We start from the raw sequence: 15,988 nt of genomic DNA on the forward strand, positions 1-15,988 counted from the left end.
GGATTTTGTTGCAACAGATCGTGTGTTTTATTCTTCCAAAAGTTTGCTTGAAATAAAAGTCATTATTTTTTTTTTAACGACTACCTTAGTAAGAATGAACCATTACCAATTAAAAGATCTAAAAGCAAAAAATATAATAAACAGGTCTCACGGTAAAAATAATAATTCAATTGTAGAAGCATACTCTACATATTCACATTTCTCATCTAAAAAGCCTTCCTCAATTTCTGTATAAATAAAAGTGTAAATTCTAACGACCAAACTTCCCAGAGTTTAGTCATCGATTTATTTCTCGGATTCACATATGCAGAGAAGCGGCCATGACAGCAGACATGACGTCATCTTTGAGGAAGCGTTCCAATAATTTTTACCACATAATTTGCTCGATCTCGAATAAAACCTACATGCCAGAAAACGCGAATAAATGAAATAAACTCCCAAATGATATTCCCACATCGCTGTGTTCTACATTCGGTCGGACAGGGCGACGTAAAGAACCCCGGAATCCTTTTGAAAGAGTTTGCTTCAACATTATAAGCAGGCCAAGCGACTTCGAGGTTGCGAAAGCCCTCGATCCTTCCCTCCTTTCGGTGAGTTTACGCGTCGCTCCTGTAAAATTTTCGGTTTTTCGCCCCACGGTGCTCCCAGCTGCTCCCCTTTCGCTGTAGGATCGCGTATCAGTGTGTCTGCAAAGGCTGTAAGTTAAGAAATTCAAGTTTAAAAGTGAATTTAGGGAAATATTGATCGCCGAAGAACGTGTTGCGTAGCTTCCATTATGCAGGTCGTCAAAATGCCATCGGAGAGAAGAGATTCCTCCAAAGGCTCCCAATTATTCGGTCCTTCAGCCCCGGGGAACTCTCTTCGTCTTGATCATGTCTCTGTGGTGGAATAAGTAAGGGGAAAGGAGGTGGAAAAGGGGGTAATAAATCTGTAGTTAGAGAAAAAGAGTGATTGCAAATGGACGATTTTGAAGTTTCTGTCCGAGATCGCGGAATTTTTTTTTTTTTTTTTTTGTTAGAAAATCAACCGAATTCGAGTTGTGAGGCTAATTTCCGGCTCGTGTGAAATGGCCTTTATTGCCTAGCGATGGATTTAGGTTAAAAAAAAAAAAAAAATTCCGTTTAAGGGTAGGATTGAGCCGATTTTTTTTTTTTTTTTTTTTTTTTGTTGGGATGTGCATGAGGAAAATAAATGTAATTTAAACGTAGCCTCTGATGTTATGTTGCACAGATTCCCCCTAAGGAGAGTTTCGGCTTTTTGATTTTGGCTTCGTAGCTTCTTATTACGGCGGTTTGGGTGTTGGAAGGTTTCACGGGAGAGGCCAGTGCTTCGTGATTTGAATATTTGATGATGATTAAGAAGTTGGAGGATTTGTTGCTAATGAATTAAGAGTTGGAGAAGGGATTAATAGAATTATTATATTGATAAAATTACAATTTCCCCCAGAATACAGACATCATCATAACTACAATAAAATGATAGTTAGGCAAGGGGTGATGTCCCCCCCCCCCCTCACTTTTTATATTTCCTAGTTGGTAGGCTGTGTCATGTAATATGCTTGTATCATTGAACACTTTCCGTGAGCTTTGTGGAAAGCAGCGATAAATATGTCGTAGGTTTTATAGCCGTGTAATTTAGTTAGTTCTTTTTAGTGCAGACGCTCCCCAACTCCACATCTCAAAATCATTCAACAATCTAAGTTGCCATCGCTGGGCGTGCCCTTTGGGTACTGCTGAAGGGGAAGGTTGATGGGGGGCTCTGCCTGCCCCTCCCCCCTCCAATACCCCCAGAGAAAAATTTGTCTTCACTTTAGTATGCATGGCAGGATAGCTGAAACTCGGGAGCACCAAGTAGACTTAGGCTCAGAGCAGTGCTTTCCATGATCTTTTCCCTTTGTGTGGTGCTACAGTCCATGTCACTAAATTATTTCTTTACTACAACTTTTTGTCGTCTACAAGATCATCAGTTTACCATAGCTAACTGCATATATATTTTAAAGATTAACTGTAATTTATTATCTGCCTTAGGAGGCCATCAAATTGTAAAGAAAGGGGTATTTCCAAAATTCCTACTTTCTATTTATTCCCTAGACAGGGAGGGCAAGGTGATATTAATCAAATTTAGCAGAATTGCATTGTTTGAACTGTTGCCAATAAAAAAAAAAAAAAAATGCACAAACTACATCATTCTAACCCATGGGTGTCAGCCCTGGACTACCTACTGATTGCTTTATTTCCCTAGCTGGAGCTGGTGCAGGCCTTTTGTATACTTCAAATGGATAGAATATTATTTCTGTTAAGGAAGATCCTGTTTTGATAGATGGTGCAGATGGTGGGGGCAATTACTGTGAATATTTTCCAGATATTCAACACAGTATAGACACAGTATTTTTTTTATGAGGTGAAGGCCCATAACCAGGATATCCTTTGAACCCAAAAATCCAAACTTAACCTTTCCTACCTTTTTGTAACAGACCTTCAGTGTGGTGGGCACAGATAAACTGTAGCAAGGAGGGATTATAGAAAAAATCAGCTTCGAGAATTGGCTGTGTGAAGGCGTTATGGACTTAATTTCTGATCAGTGATAAACAGCGGATGTTTTTGTCATTTTGTGGTAAATATGATGACGCGGCAGTTGTACCTGTGCTGTTTGACGCTATTCTTAGGATCTATATGTTCCTTTCCTTTAGTCTCTGCATCACTCTTAGTAACATTAACCGATGGCATTCTTGTTGAGAAGAGTTTGTAATCGTCTGTACAAGAAGTAATAATATGCAGAAACAGATGGTAATGCTACTAATATAGGAAAAATCAGTGTTGCTCACAGCTAAAGTCAACTCGGATCTCTCTAGTTGGGGTTGGGGAATTCACCTCGAGCGAGTACATCTGTAGAGTTTTTGTATCTAGGCCTACTTTTTAAATTTCTAATTGCTATCACCTACAAGATGTACATTTGAGAACAATAGATTCTTTTCTAAGATAGGTTTGAATCCAAAAATTCATTGTACTTATCAGTTGATTCTGGTAATGTTTAGAACATGACTACACCCATCGGAGACAGTCCCTAACTCAAACTAACAAACTTTGTGATTCTAGTGAGAAATTGGGGTTAGGGTACGACAATTTCACGGTATTGGGCGTGCCCTTCGGCCACTGTTATAAGAGAATGTTGATTACATTCCTTTGTGGTGTTACTGGTTGTTTGCAGAGTATTTTTTGCACTACCAGTGTCTGCAACTTTTTGTACTGTACAAGAATATCATCTTCAGTTTCTTAGTGCATCCATACTTTAAAGATTGATTGATTTCCCTAATTATTCACTATTTGAATATTGGGGAAGAATCCAGAAATGCAAGAAGTATTGTAAATGAACTTCAACAGCAATGAGGACTGTGATAACAGGATTCAAATTTTTAGGGAGATGACTGTACATATACAAATATAAATGTAACAAGTATTTAAAAAAAAAAAAAAAATGCCAACAGGAAATAGAATCTCTTGGTGTAATAAACTCAGGTGATTTCTGGCAATGTCCAGACACTGGACGTGGGAGACCACTACACGAAATGGAACTTCCCACTCCATTTGCTCTGGCACATGGCTGTGCGTACAGCTGTACCCTGCAGACCAAGCAGTGTGTTATGATGCCTGGACACATGACCTATCAGTAACTGGTTAAGAAGACAAAGTAAATAAATAAATGAATGTATACAATGATGTAGAACACATCACATATTTAAGACTGCAGCCCCAACCTCCCACCTGAATGGAGATTCTGTACACCTGCCTAGTAAGATCGAGCCCAAACAGATCTGAGCGATACATCTTGTGAGTGACATAGAAGCTCGGCTGAGGTGAAAGCTCTTTCAAAAATTTGGAAAATGGTTTGTATAAAATGCCACACAATGGGGAGGTCATTCAGGGGCAAAGTCCCTGCTTTCGGACAATCTTTGGTACATGTTTTAATTCCCAGAAGTGCCCCTAAGAATGCTGGATGGAGTAATAGGGAGTTAATTCCTTTGAGAGTCCCTATTACTCAAGCCAGCAGTCATGGGACACTCCTAGGAGTCTACAATTTTTGCTGGATGGATCAAAATCCTTCCTAACTAGAGCAACTGTTTGTTCAAGGGCTAATGCTTTTCAGATTTGTGGTTGTATGTAAAAGGGATGCCTTGGCTGTTTATCAACAGATACGAAACTAGGCCAAGCTCCATCTTGTTAAAATATGAAGCACAAAATATGGAGACAGTGGTTATCAGTTGATACTAGTGGACATTTAAACTTCAATATTTGTGATTCATGATTTAAAAAAGTCTTTAAATTTATCAATTTATTGTTTAATATATGTACTGACCTAATGGTTGCAGTAATAAAAGGTACTGTGAACTCTTGTAATCATAACTTTTTGCATATTCTTTTGCATTGTGCTTAATTGGTGTGTGTTTGTGTGTACGCATGCACACAAGCGCACAGGCATACACTGCAGAGTATTTTCTACTCACTAGGTTTCATTATCCTTCATACAAAATAAAGAGAAACCAATATGATAAAAGTTAGATATTTCTACAGTAAACTATATCAGTGTAGCTATGCACCTGTAGTGCTCAAACAAAGACTAAGAAAGATATTACCTATATATTCTGGCAAGAGAGAACATGGATAGATGTCATATTGCCAGTTGTAGACTTTGTTTGTTCACCTTTACTGAGGATACAAAGACATGTAAGCCATTATGAACCATTATGGGTATGTTATGAAGCAATGCGTAAAATCAAAATATTGAAATAAAACCTATTATATAATTAGGAATGGATCACATTTTAAAAGGCACAAAATCTTTGAAGCACTTTCTCAGTTATGCTTACCGTGGTGGACTTATTGAAATAAAAAACTATAACATGGATTACTTTAAGACTCATCAACCTTGCCTGCAGTAAAGAACAAAGACTGTATGCTTTCCCCTTACATTATCTACATTCCTACTCTGACAGGAAAAGAATATCAAATATCAGTCACCATACCTCCAACTACAGATTTATGATTCTTCCTTTAGTATAATGAAGGTTCTTATCTGAAATTTCCTGCCACAACAGAATAAAGTCCCTACACTTTCACATGCACTTATTTGATATTGCCAGTAACATTAACTGTAATAGTCTTTAAAGTAGACTGATTTGTATCCTCTATTTAAAGTTCGTAATATATTTTGCTTGGAAGGCAAAAGGTCAAGGATTTTCTCAATAGATTGAGTCAATGTCTGTTTTCAAATACGGTTAGTGTTATAGGTATATCCTTTAGAAAGTAATTTGTCTGTCATTCCTTTGTCTTCAGTCAAAACTAGGTCAGCCAAGAACTTGTGTATTGATCCTGGGTAACTTTAAGGTTCATTAGAAAGTTCAATAGATCTTTTCTGTACAATTTTCAAAAGTTTATTTCTAGAAAGTTCACAGGCAATTCTTTTGGTTTTAGTTACAACCACTGTTGAGAGGAAGGCAATTTTTTAGTTTTTTTTTTAAGTCTTGTCATTTACATTGTAGATCTGTTTCATTAATCTTGTAATATGGAATTGTGTGGGTACTTGAATTCTTTTGTCTCACAACTCTCTATACCAAAAGAGTGGAGGATGGAAAAAAAAGCCTGTTTTGAAAGACAGAAAAATGTCACACACAAGGCTGACAAAGAGGTTTTTGTTTATGTTCAGAAGTGTTGACTACTGCAACATTTGCTGGGTGCAAAATGACTCATAAAGGCATAATTTGATATTACTGCACATTACCTCTTTGTTACTGTAGAAGTGAGTGGGAAGAAATTTTCTTTGTATTAGGTTTCTTTGTTTAACTGCTGTGATTGAATTCTCCCCCAAGAAACTAAGATTTCTCTTATTATGTTAAACACTGAGTGATGTTAAGATATATATTAGATGTATTTTCCCTTTCTTATTCCAGGAGCAGACAAATATCCTGAAGAGCGCCATTTTTTATCAGGGTGGGTTACCAACGAGCAACAACGGACGGGCAGAGGAGCCAGGGGGGTGCTTCTCGCTCCGTGGGAGGAAGGTGTGTACCTTTGTTATAGTTAAAGCATGATTTAGTGAAGGATATTATTACTGGAAAGCTGTTACTCAGTGACCTAAAATGTACAAAATATAATAGATTTCAGGATATACTTCTGCTTATTGAACATAGGCGTGACTCGTTGCCTGTGTGATAATGCTAATTCATTTAGTTATTCTATTTATAGTGGACAGGTCTTAATAGTAATGCCTTACAGGGACGATTTACGTTCCCTGTCCAGTAGCAAAAGGCGATGGATACCTCCTTCTAGCTTGAGACGAGATGCACATACCCCAGACAACAAATATGACCTTACTTTCAGAAAGGTGAGTAGTTTGTAACGGTGTACATATTGAAACTCCTAACACTTGCATGAATATTTGTAAAGTCCAAAATTTGTATAAAAATATATATACACATGATTATATAATTCCAAAATCATGAAATATAAATTTTGATGCCATAGTAACATTACAAGTCCTTTGCATTATGTAGAATTAGATTACTGGTAGAATAATTTGACTTAAAACTTCGAAAGAGATACTCATTTAGAACTTCATTGAAAATGCAATGTTTTTTATTTATTTTTATTTATTTAATTATTATTATTTATTTTTTATTTATTTATTATTTTTTTTATTATTATTTTTTTTTCCATTTATATATATATATATTTATTTATTTTATTTTAAATAATTTTCCCCAGGTTCGAGGAATACTCAACAAACTCACTCCAGAGAAGTTCCATAAGCTAAGTAATGACATCCTAAATGTAGGGCTAGATTCCACCACACTTCTCAAAGGGGTCATTTTACTGGTAAGTTAAACTAGGAACTTTAATTATAATGTGAATCATATTGTATGCATTATGTTTTATATGAATTATTCAGTATTTGTTTCTAATAATTTGCCACACTCAACAGATCTTCGAGAAGGCCCTTGATGAACCCAAGTATTGTTCTATGTATGCACAGCTGTGCAAACGGCTGTCAGAAGAGGCTCCAAACTTTGATCCACCAGACGGACCTTGTACTTTTAACCGCCTACTTTTAAGCAAGTGCCAGGTATATTTTGTTCTCAATTTTAATTATTACAAGTTGTCCCCCCTCAAATATGTTATATTTAGCATGATGGTGGTGTATCATGTTTCTCACAAGGAATTTAAATGTTAGGATGAATTTGAGCGGCGGCGACGCGCCTCGGAGATATGGGATGGGTCGGAGGGATCCGCCCTCTCAGCAGAACAAGAGGAGGAGCGAGCAGCAGCCAAACGGAAAATGGTGGGCAACCTCCGCTTCATTGGCGAACTGGGGAAGCTGGAGATTATTCATGAGTCCATTCTCCACCGTTGCATCCAGCAGGTAAGTTGTAGGGTTTTTATATCAAGTCTGTTATTCAACCTGTATCTGCTGTCTATAGCTGTCATAACAAACTGATTCAACATGCCGGTTATGGCTGTAGGCGTTGTGACACACTAGACTGCCCGGAGTAGAAAGTTTTGCCACATGTAGCGGATGCCTCGGCCAAATGGTAGGACGGTTGCCAGAAGCCTCTGGAGGTGTTGACACAGATTTCTGATACAGTCTTTAATGGGTTAAAGCTGGCAGCATTTTTAAGAATTCATCATTACTAGTAAGACGTGTAAAGGGCTATAGATGTACATTGATTCATGGTATCCAATCTTTCCTTTGCAGTTGTTGGAGAAGCGTAGGAGTAGACCAATGGTTGACTTGGCTGAGGATCTGGAGTGTTTGTGCCAGATAATGAAAACTTGTGGAAAGGTGCTGGACAAGCCCAAAGCTAAGGTAAGGATCACTTTGGATAAGACCTATCAGATATTTTGTAAGGTAATTTATAAGGACAACATATCTAAAATACTTGTTAATGTGCATATAAGTAACACACTTTCTCCAACAGAACTTGATGGACCAGTACTTCGAGCGCATGTACCAGTTGAGCAGTAACATGGAGCTTCTATCAAGAGTTCGCTTTATGCTGCAAGACGTGCTGGATTTGCGCGCTGCCAACTGGGTGCCTCGCAAGGTAGCCCAGGTGGATGGCCCACGCACCATTCGCCAGGTGAGTTAGACTAAGTGTTATTTAGGAAATAAGTTTTTTTTTTGGTCTTGAAACAGTTATAAGCATGAATAATGTATTAGAGAGTGCTGATTTAATCCTTAATATATTATAGGTGCGTGAAGAGGCAGCACATGACTTGGGTGTCTACATCCCGCCACCGTCTTCCCATGGACCACCACGCTCCTCCGGACCAATCTCTCCTTTGGCTGGAGTCTCGTCCTTTTTCCCTCAGGTGAGACCATGTCTTATATAAATAGAAATATCAAAAAAAGTTATGTGGATTATATCAGTTATTTTTATGATTTGGTATAATTTGACAACTATCTTATTTTAAATGAAATCATGAATTGATTTTGACATTTGAGTCTGAATAGTTCAGAACTTGAGGCTATAATTTTTTTTTTTCTCAATTTCTAGCCTGGAGGTAATCGTACGGGAATGGAAGACGTATTTATGGGTGCAGTAACTCTTGGCACGGGCCCAGGGGTGATTTCATCTCAACCGGACAAGTATGGATATGACTCAAATGGATTTGGGGGTGGAGTTAGTGGTGGAGGGAGTTACAGGCCACGACAACAGCAAGGGGTAAGATTTTTCTCTCATTTTACCCTCACACTTTGCAATACTTAAGATGTTTGCTAACTTAGATGTCCATTATTTTTAATACTAGATTTATTTTAGATTAACAGATATTCTTAATTTAATAGTATAGGTATCTATCCTTGTAGTTCTTCTTGAATACCTTTTTTTATTTTTTTATTTTTTGTTTTTGTTTCATGTAAGATTTTCCTGTAAAGGATATTTTTGTATTTTGCATGTGCATTTTTTAACCATAACCTATTTATTAAGGAAGACATGGCCTTGACCTCAGTACCTCATGGAAGATATGTTGCTTACATTGCTTAGAGTAAATTTTGTGCCATTATTTTGTATCAGGGTTTCATCCAGCACAACTCTTACCAGAACAAGCACTTCAACAACCAGAACTACAACAGACAGCAGCAGAACAACCAGTATAACCAACAGCAGAATTACAGCAACAGTAAGTAACCAGTTTCTTTTTGGTATTTCATCAACAGTGTATAAGGGAGGAAATCCGTGGTTTTGACGATTCATACAAAGTAGAATGGAGGATTATGCATTATTATATTCTAATTTTGGCTAGTTTAAACTACTTCATTTTATACTATTTTTTAATGAAGACTAATTCAGGATGCAAATTTTGATAATCCATGTTTTAGTATTATGAAAAATAGTGATGTACCAATTTTAAAGTTGATTTAAAATTTTGACTTCCTTCCCCCCTTTTTAGTGGGTTAATACAGGTTAATGGGCAGGTGTGTGTGCGCACACACACACACACACACACACACACACACACATTAGACACACACACACATGTAGACACACACACACACACACACACACATGTAGACACACACCACACACACACATGTAGACACACACACACACACACATGTAGACACACACACACACACACACATGTAGACACACACACATGTAGACACACACACATGTAGACACACACATGTAGACACACACATGTAGACACACACACACACACAAAAACCCCACACACACATACACCACACACCAAGACACACACACACACACACATGTAGACACACACATGTAGACACACACATGTAGACACACACACACACAATGTAGACACACACACACACATATGTAGACACACACACACACACACACACACACACACACACACACACACACACACACACACACACACACACACACACACACACACACACACACACACACACACACACACACACACACACACACACACACACACACACACACACACACACACACACACACACACACACACACACACACGTAGAAAGACACGTACATACTGAGTCAGTCAATATAATGGGAATGTACTGATGCCTCTTAGATTAACTTTCACCAATACATGCACATGCACCGACACATTAGTCAGTCAGTATAAGTGGACTGGTACTTTTGCCAATTGGATTATTTTAAAATATAATAATTTTTAAAAAATCAGTCTTGTGATAATACTTTGCTCCCTTTTTGTTGTAATAATGGACCTACAGGTGAAATAAGATTTTCTGATACTTGACATTTCTGATTAGGGAATCTATTGTAAGTGAAACTAATAGAACTTTCATCATTTTAACCAAATATAGGATTCTTTTTTATTGATGATATGTCACATATTTATTTTCCTTTCACATTTTCTATATCCTAGTTGCCAACAAGGATTTGCCCCCACGCTTTAAGAAGATGTTCAGCCACAGCAGTGGAGGAGGATCTAGTTCCTCTGATGGGGAAGTGTCCCTTCGCCCTGCCGCCTCCAGTATGATGCTCAAACCCAAGACCCCGGGTGTTCTGCCGCAGAGTGCCCTTGGTCAGCAAGGGAATGACCATCATATCCATAGCAGCCTTCCTTTAGCACCACAGCCTCAACCTCCTAACCAGAAGCCAACACCACCTCTTATGCACAAGGATCCCCCGATTCTTATTAAGCAGGCATCGATGGAGAAGTCTAAGGCTAATAGGAACAAGGTAATTAAATGGCTTTTGGTGTATTAAACATTTACAATGGCCAATATTTGTCTGGGTTTTGTCTTAACCCAGTGCTGACAGGCATGGCATGTATGTACATGCCATGCCCACTGTGAGTTTGCATTGGTGGTTTGACACATGGACGAGTCTTGTGTAAACCCACTTCCATGATTTACAAAAGTAATTTACGTTCTTATTTTGCTGTTACTAATGTTTATAATATAGTTATTATAATATCTGTAATAAAAATGACACCATTGATATTCACAGCATTGGGGGAAAGGTGAAGTTAGGTAAGGTCACAAGGTCTGCCAATTGACTCCTTTGTGGCTAACACTAGTTGAGCCATCTGTGTTTAGAGACATTTCACACAAACAAACAAAAGCACAGCATTATCCTAATTTTTTTAAGCATTTTCCCTCCGTGGCATGTGGTTAAGCTGTAGGCTAACTGATAATTTTATAATGCAGGGGCCAAGTCGTGAAGAGTGGCTGCGTCGAGTGAAGAACTTGTCAGAGCAGCTGTTGAAAGAACAGAATTTGGACGAGACTGTGGAAAACTACCGTTCTCTCAAGTTGCCTGAACGTCTTACTGCAGAGGCAGCACAAGTTATCATCAACTTACTGTTGACACAGGAAGGTCAGTCAGAAAAAATAATTTAAAGTATTAATAACTGATTACAAGAAGGGTTATAATTTGATTTGATTTATAAAATATTTTGGCTATATGTTCATACAAAGAAATTATCTTGCTTTAACTTTCATAAACTTTGCAGAGAGCAATAGGGAGCTGGGCAGTCAACTTTTGGAAAAACTTCGCAGTGAAGGACTTATGAATGTTGACCGTCTATTTGATGGAGTCAAGCAAGTAAGGGAAATTGAATTTCATTATGTATCATATGTAATTGCTAAATAGCCAAGAAAATCATGGAAATCCATGATCGCCAACGTCCTTGTCGGACAGGGCACTTGAAAAAAAATAATAATAATTGGTCTATAATTTACAATTCCTTTGACTTGTGTAACAAAGTTCATAATTTTTACAGGTGCTAGGTCAACTTGATGATCTAGTGAATGATGTACCAAGAGTGAAGTCTCACATGGCTGGAATTCTGGGTCACTTGATTGCATCAGGCACCTTACCCTTGGCAGATGTTGCAGAACCTCTCGAGGGTGGGCAGCACTTCCCACTTTTCCTGCTCATTCTTCAGACTCTGCACAAACTTTTGGGAAAATCTAATCTCACACAAACCTTTAATGAGAGCAAGGTAGTGTATTCAGTTGTACAATTAAAATTTAACATCTAGGTTTGCTTATTATATTGTAATTATTCACTGAGAAGGTATTTGAACTTCAATATTTCTAATATCTTCCTTTTTTCCAGGTTAATCTCTTGAACCTGCTGCCAGAATCTGATCGTACCAAGGAGAAGCTAGCAGACCTTCTGGAAGACCGTGAACTCTCCTTCCTTTTCCCATTGTTGCGAATTCAGTCGGATCTTTGGCGAGCTCTTGTTGCAGACCCAACCCCACACGCATTCTACAAGTACATCAAGGACACTTTGGATCCAGAACACCACACTGCACCTGGATTCATCAATGCCTTAATGACTGTCCTTGTGAAATACATTGTGCAGGTGAGCATCAGAAAGGACTGGTTATTTTAATGTATGAAACACTTTGGTTATGCACATAACATGTTAATGTTCAAACTATTTCATTTTGAGACTAGTTGATACTTTTATTTAGTTTTTAATATTTTGAAATATAATTATAATTTCAGTTTATTCATAATGGGTAATTAACTGTTGAATTCAGGAAACTACTCTGGCTGCTGGTGCTGACCCAACTACCATCCCTGAAAAGATGGTCACTGAGCGTGAACAGGAACTCTTGGCGAAATTCAAGCCAGTGTTGCAGGCTTTCCTTCATGACCATTTACCACTGCAGGTTACTGCTATTTATGCCTTGCAGGTCTTCACATACACAAACAATTTCCCAAAAGGTATGTGTACTTATAAATGAATGAATGAATGAATGGGAAGGGGAGGTGAGCATAAAGGCCACCTGCCATCATTAGTGATGTTATGAACTATATATTGCAAAATGAATGATAAAAAATGCCATGAATTTGAAGACCTTTTTTATCTCCTTTTCATCAGGTATGCTGTTGCGTTGGTTTGTGAACCTGTATGACCTTGAGATAGTAGAAGAGGATGCCTTCCTGACCTGGAAAGAGGATCTGAGCCAAGATTATCCAGGCAAAGGCAAAGCCCTCTTCCAAGTAAGTATATGGTAGATTTTGTTGTGTAAGACTTGTATTCCTTACTTAGAGAGAGAAAAAAAAATATATGTACAAGGTTGTGCAAAAATCATTGTTGAAGGCAAGGGAAATTTAAGGCATATTTAAGGAGTACTTTCATCACTTAGGTATTATAGAAGTGTTTAAGCTGAGAATTGTAATTTCAATAGCATTATGTACTTCAGCTGAAAATTTTGAAGTATAATTAGCACTGAATTGTAAATAAAGTATTTTGGATTAGATTTTAGGAATGGTATGATTGTCACAGTTATCATTCTTAAAGGATGACATCACTTGGAGAGATCATGACCAATCTTTTTGTTACATTCATGCAACTTTCTATATAACAGCATTAAGGCTTGCAGATTTGGTACACAACAAAAGAGGAGCATTGCATAGACCCAGTATATTTAGTTTAATCCAAGATAAGTTCTTATCTTCTTACTTTAAAGAATAGTGGAGTGAAGATTTGATTGATTATACTCTAGTTGCTTTTTAGATCATAGACTTTAATTCTCAGACTTCAGTATTTATTTTTGGTTGCTTATGATTTATGATATTTGTATGTTCATTACTTTGGAATGAATCCTTCATTTGCAAGTGTGCCAGCTGATCAAGGCCTTGTATGCATGGAAGCTTGATTATATAGTCTAAAATGCTACTGGCATAGGATGTGTTTAGAAAATCATGCAAGTTAGTAATTGAAAATCTCCATGTGACTGAAGAATCATAGTAAGTTCCTGTGATGTTATATCTTGGAAGTTTTTAAAAATTCACATCAGATGATATGAATTTGATTTTTCAGGTTAATCAGTGGCTTACCTGGCTACAGGAGACAGAAGAGGATGATGAGGATGAGGATGGAGATGCTTAACAATGGAGATTTTAAGATATGAACAAAGGAGACGTTAGTGAAGTTCAGAAGAGATGTGCAACGAGAGATAGACAGACTAATGGATTAGATAGACACAGGATAATCCCAGTATTTGCAAATGATAAGCCAAGAATTGATATTTGCGAGTCCTTGCTCTGAGGAGACTGTCCAGTTTCTGATGCTTCATGAGTATTTAAATCATTATCTCCAGTTACTACTGCTGCGTGTGCCTGTAGAGGCAGAGACGGCCAGAACTCCTGGGAACAAGGCTTTAATAGTGCTGTGGAGAGGTAATGTTTGGCAAGATGAAGTTGGTTTTTGAAAGAAGAACAATAGGAAAATGAGCTTAAGCCAATTATGGCACATAATTGCAATATTGGCTGACACCAAAGTGTTCTCAACACAACCATTTTTTATGCGGATAAAAAAAAAGTAATGTGAAAAAAACGCTTATAAAAAAAGAAAAGGAAAAAGATCGTATAAAACGGAAATGCCTTAGTGTTGTATGAACTTTCCTTATAATCTCTTATTATAATCCCCTGTTTTTTGCTTCTCAGACTTGAGCTGTGTCAACACTAGGTGTTAATGGTAACATATTAGCCAGCACTTGAATATTTAACTCTGATTTTAACCCCTTTTGTGACAGTGTTATTTTAGGTACTTGAGAGCTTTATTTTCTTTTCTTTTTCATATTTTTTACCTTTGCCTTGTTATAGATTTATTAGATCAATTTAAACTGGATGGATGGAGGTGACATCTCTTATTTATGAGAATGCAGTGCAAGTTGGTTGATTCTTTTTGTACTCAACACTAAGTACGAGTGTTTGTGTGTATGGGCAGTTTTTTATCAAGAGTTTTTCCAATTAGGAGTGTTCTTTTGGTTTCATATTGGGTCTTCAACCTATTTCTAGGGACAAATCCAAATTGTGCAGTTTTATTAACAATCCCACCTTTAGGGATAAACATGTTTTCAACACTTTAGGCATAGATTGACTTGAGTAAATCATTCCATAATGAGTAGCCATGGAGTTTGGATGTCCTTTTTCACTACTTCGCTGTCATTGTATGCGGCTATAGCACATTTGTCGCACTGACCAATAAACATCACTCAAATATGTTCTCATTTTTAATCCTTGCAAGTAACTGGTTTGTTTTTTATCATGATTGTGAATTTTTTATTTTTTATTTTTTTTAGCTTCTGGTAAAAACTATTACAGATTAGCTTTTTTTTTGTAGAAACCATATAGTCTTAGTACAATAGCCTACTAAAGGAACTTCACTAGTTTCCAAACACCTAGCTCTCCATTGATCACTTCTCTAACTACTACTGCTGCTGCTACTATTACTACTACTACCTCTTCGATGCTTGCTGTCAACTTGATCCATTCCAGATCATCCATTTAGAGTACATCCCTTTCTCTCTCCCAACATTCTTCTCTCCATCTCTTCCTGCACAGCCTTACTAATTTCCTGCTCCTTTTTATCTTGTTACTATACTTCATCCTTACTATCTTGTCCCCTGCAGTACTACCTCACTCCACACCACTCCCGCTTTCTACCGTACTTGTCCTTTGCTACTACCGCCTCTACTAATCTTCTGAGTACTCATTTTAGTCCAGCTAAATGGCATCTATTCTTCTAGGGGATCACCCATACCTTGGATCTCGACCTTTCGCCTCGACTGATTTTCCTTGGTCATTTCTCCTTTCCTTTTCCTTCACTTCCCCTTCTGTCCACTCCTCATCGTTAACATTTTTATCCTTAATCAAAATGCCCCTCTAGTACTGTTCTACTTTAAATTAACTCCTTCCTAACCCTTTCACTACTAGACTTTACCATAGTGCTATATGACTTTTGGTATCTAGTAGATTTCGTTTAATCGTTAACCCTGTCCGACCATGTCGTCCCCCTCCCACCGTCACAAGTTTGAATTTGTGGCAGCCGTTACCAGATTCAAATTTGACCTCATTCTACGCGAGGGAAGAGAGCACGTATGCCGACGGGTTTTTTCTCGCACAACCTACTTCATATATATTCTTTCTCGATTGGTATCTACCGCCCCCCAGTATCTCTTCCTCCTACCCCTTACCATCCTAACTACAT

The 15,988-nt window shown here is 37.7% G+C and overlaps 1 protein-coding gene across 6 annotated transcripts; it reads left to right on the forward strand.

The window, feature by feature from the left end:
• The first annotated feature begins 442 nt into the window (after positions 1-442).
• Positions 443-14,905, forward strand: LOC119574593 (eukaryotic translation initiation factor 4 gamma 2-like). 6 transcript variants are annotated; one of them, XM_037921888.1, is made up of 19 exons: positions 443-590; positions 5,945-6,055; positions 6,270-6,378; positions 6,759-6,869; positions 6,976-7,116; positions 7,225-7,413; positions 7,747-7,857; positions 7,970-8,131; positions 8,244-8,363; positions 8,549-8,716; positions 9,068-9,173; positions 10,395-10,711; positions 11,182-11,350; positions 11,487-11,578; positions 11,757-11,978; positions 12,095-12,346; positions 12,528-12,714; positions 12,872-12,993; positions 13,817-14,905. In XM_037921888.1, exons 5-19 carry the CDS (start codon positions 7,015-7,017, stop codon positions 13,883-13,885), a joined length of 2,388 nt encoding a protein of 795 aa, XP_037777816.1. In that variant the 5' UTR covers positions 443-590; positions 5,945-6,055; positions 6,270-6,378; positions 6,759-6,869; positions 6,976-7,014; the 3' UTR covers positions 13,886-14,905. The 6 variants fall into 6 exon arrangements, with proteins under 6 accessions (XP_037777816.1, XP_037777818.1, XP_037777819.1 ...); XM_037921890.1 differs by having other exon boundaries at positions 9,095-9,173; XM_037921891.1 differs by having other exon boundaries at positions 565-697; positions 9,095-9,173.
• The last annotated feature ends 1,083 nt before the right edge of the window (positions 14,906-15,988 follow it).

This window comes from Penaeus monodon, chromosome 6, assembly GCF_015228065.2.
Source record: "Penaeus monodon isolate SGIC_2016 chromosome 6, NSTDA_Pmon_1, whole genome shotgun sequence".
Classification (NCBI taxonomy): Eukaryota; Metazoa; Arthropoda; class Malacostraca; order Decapoda; family Penaeidae; genus Penaeus; species Penaeus monodon.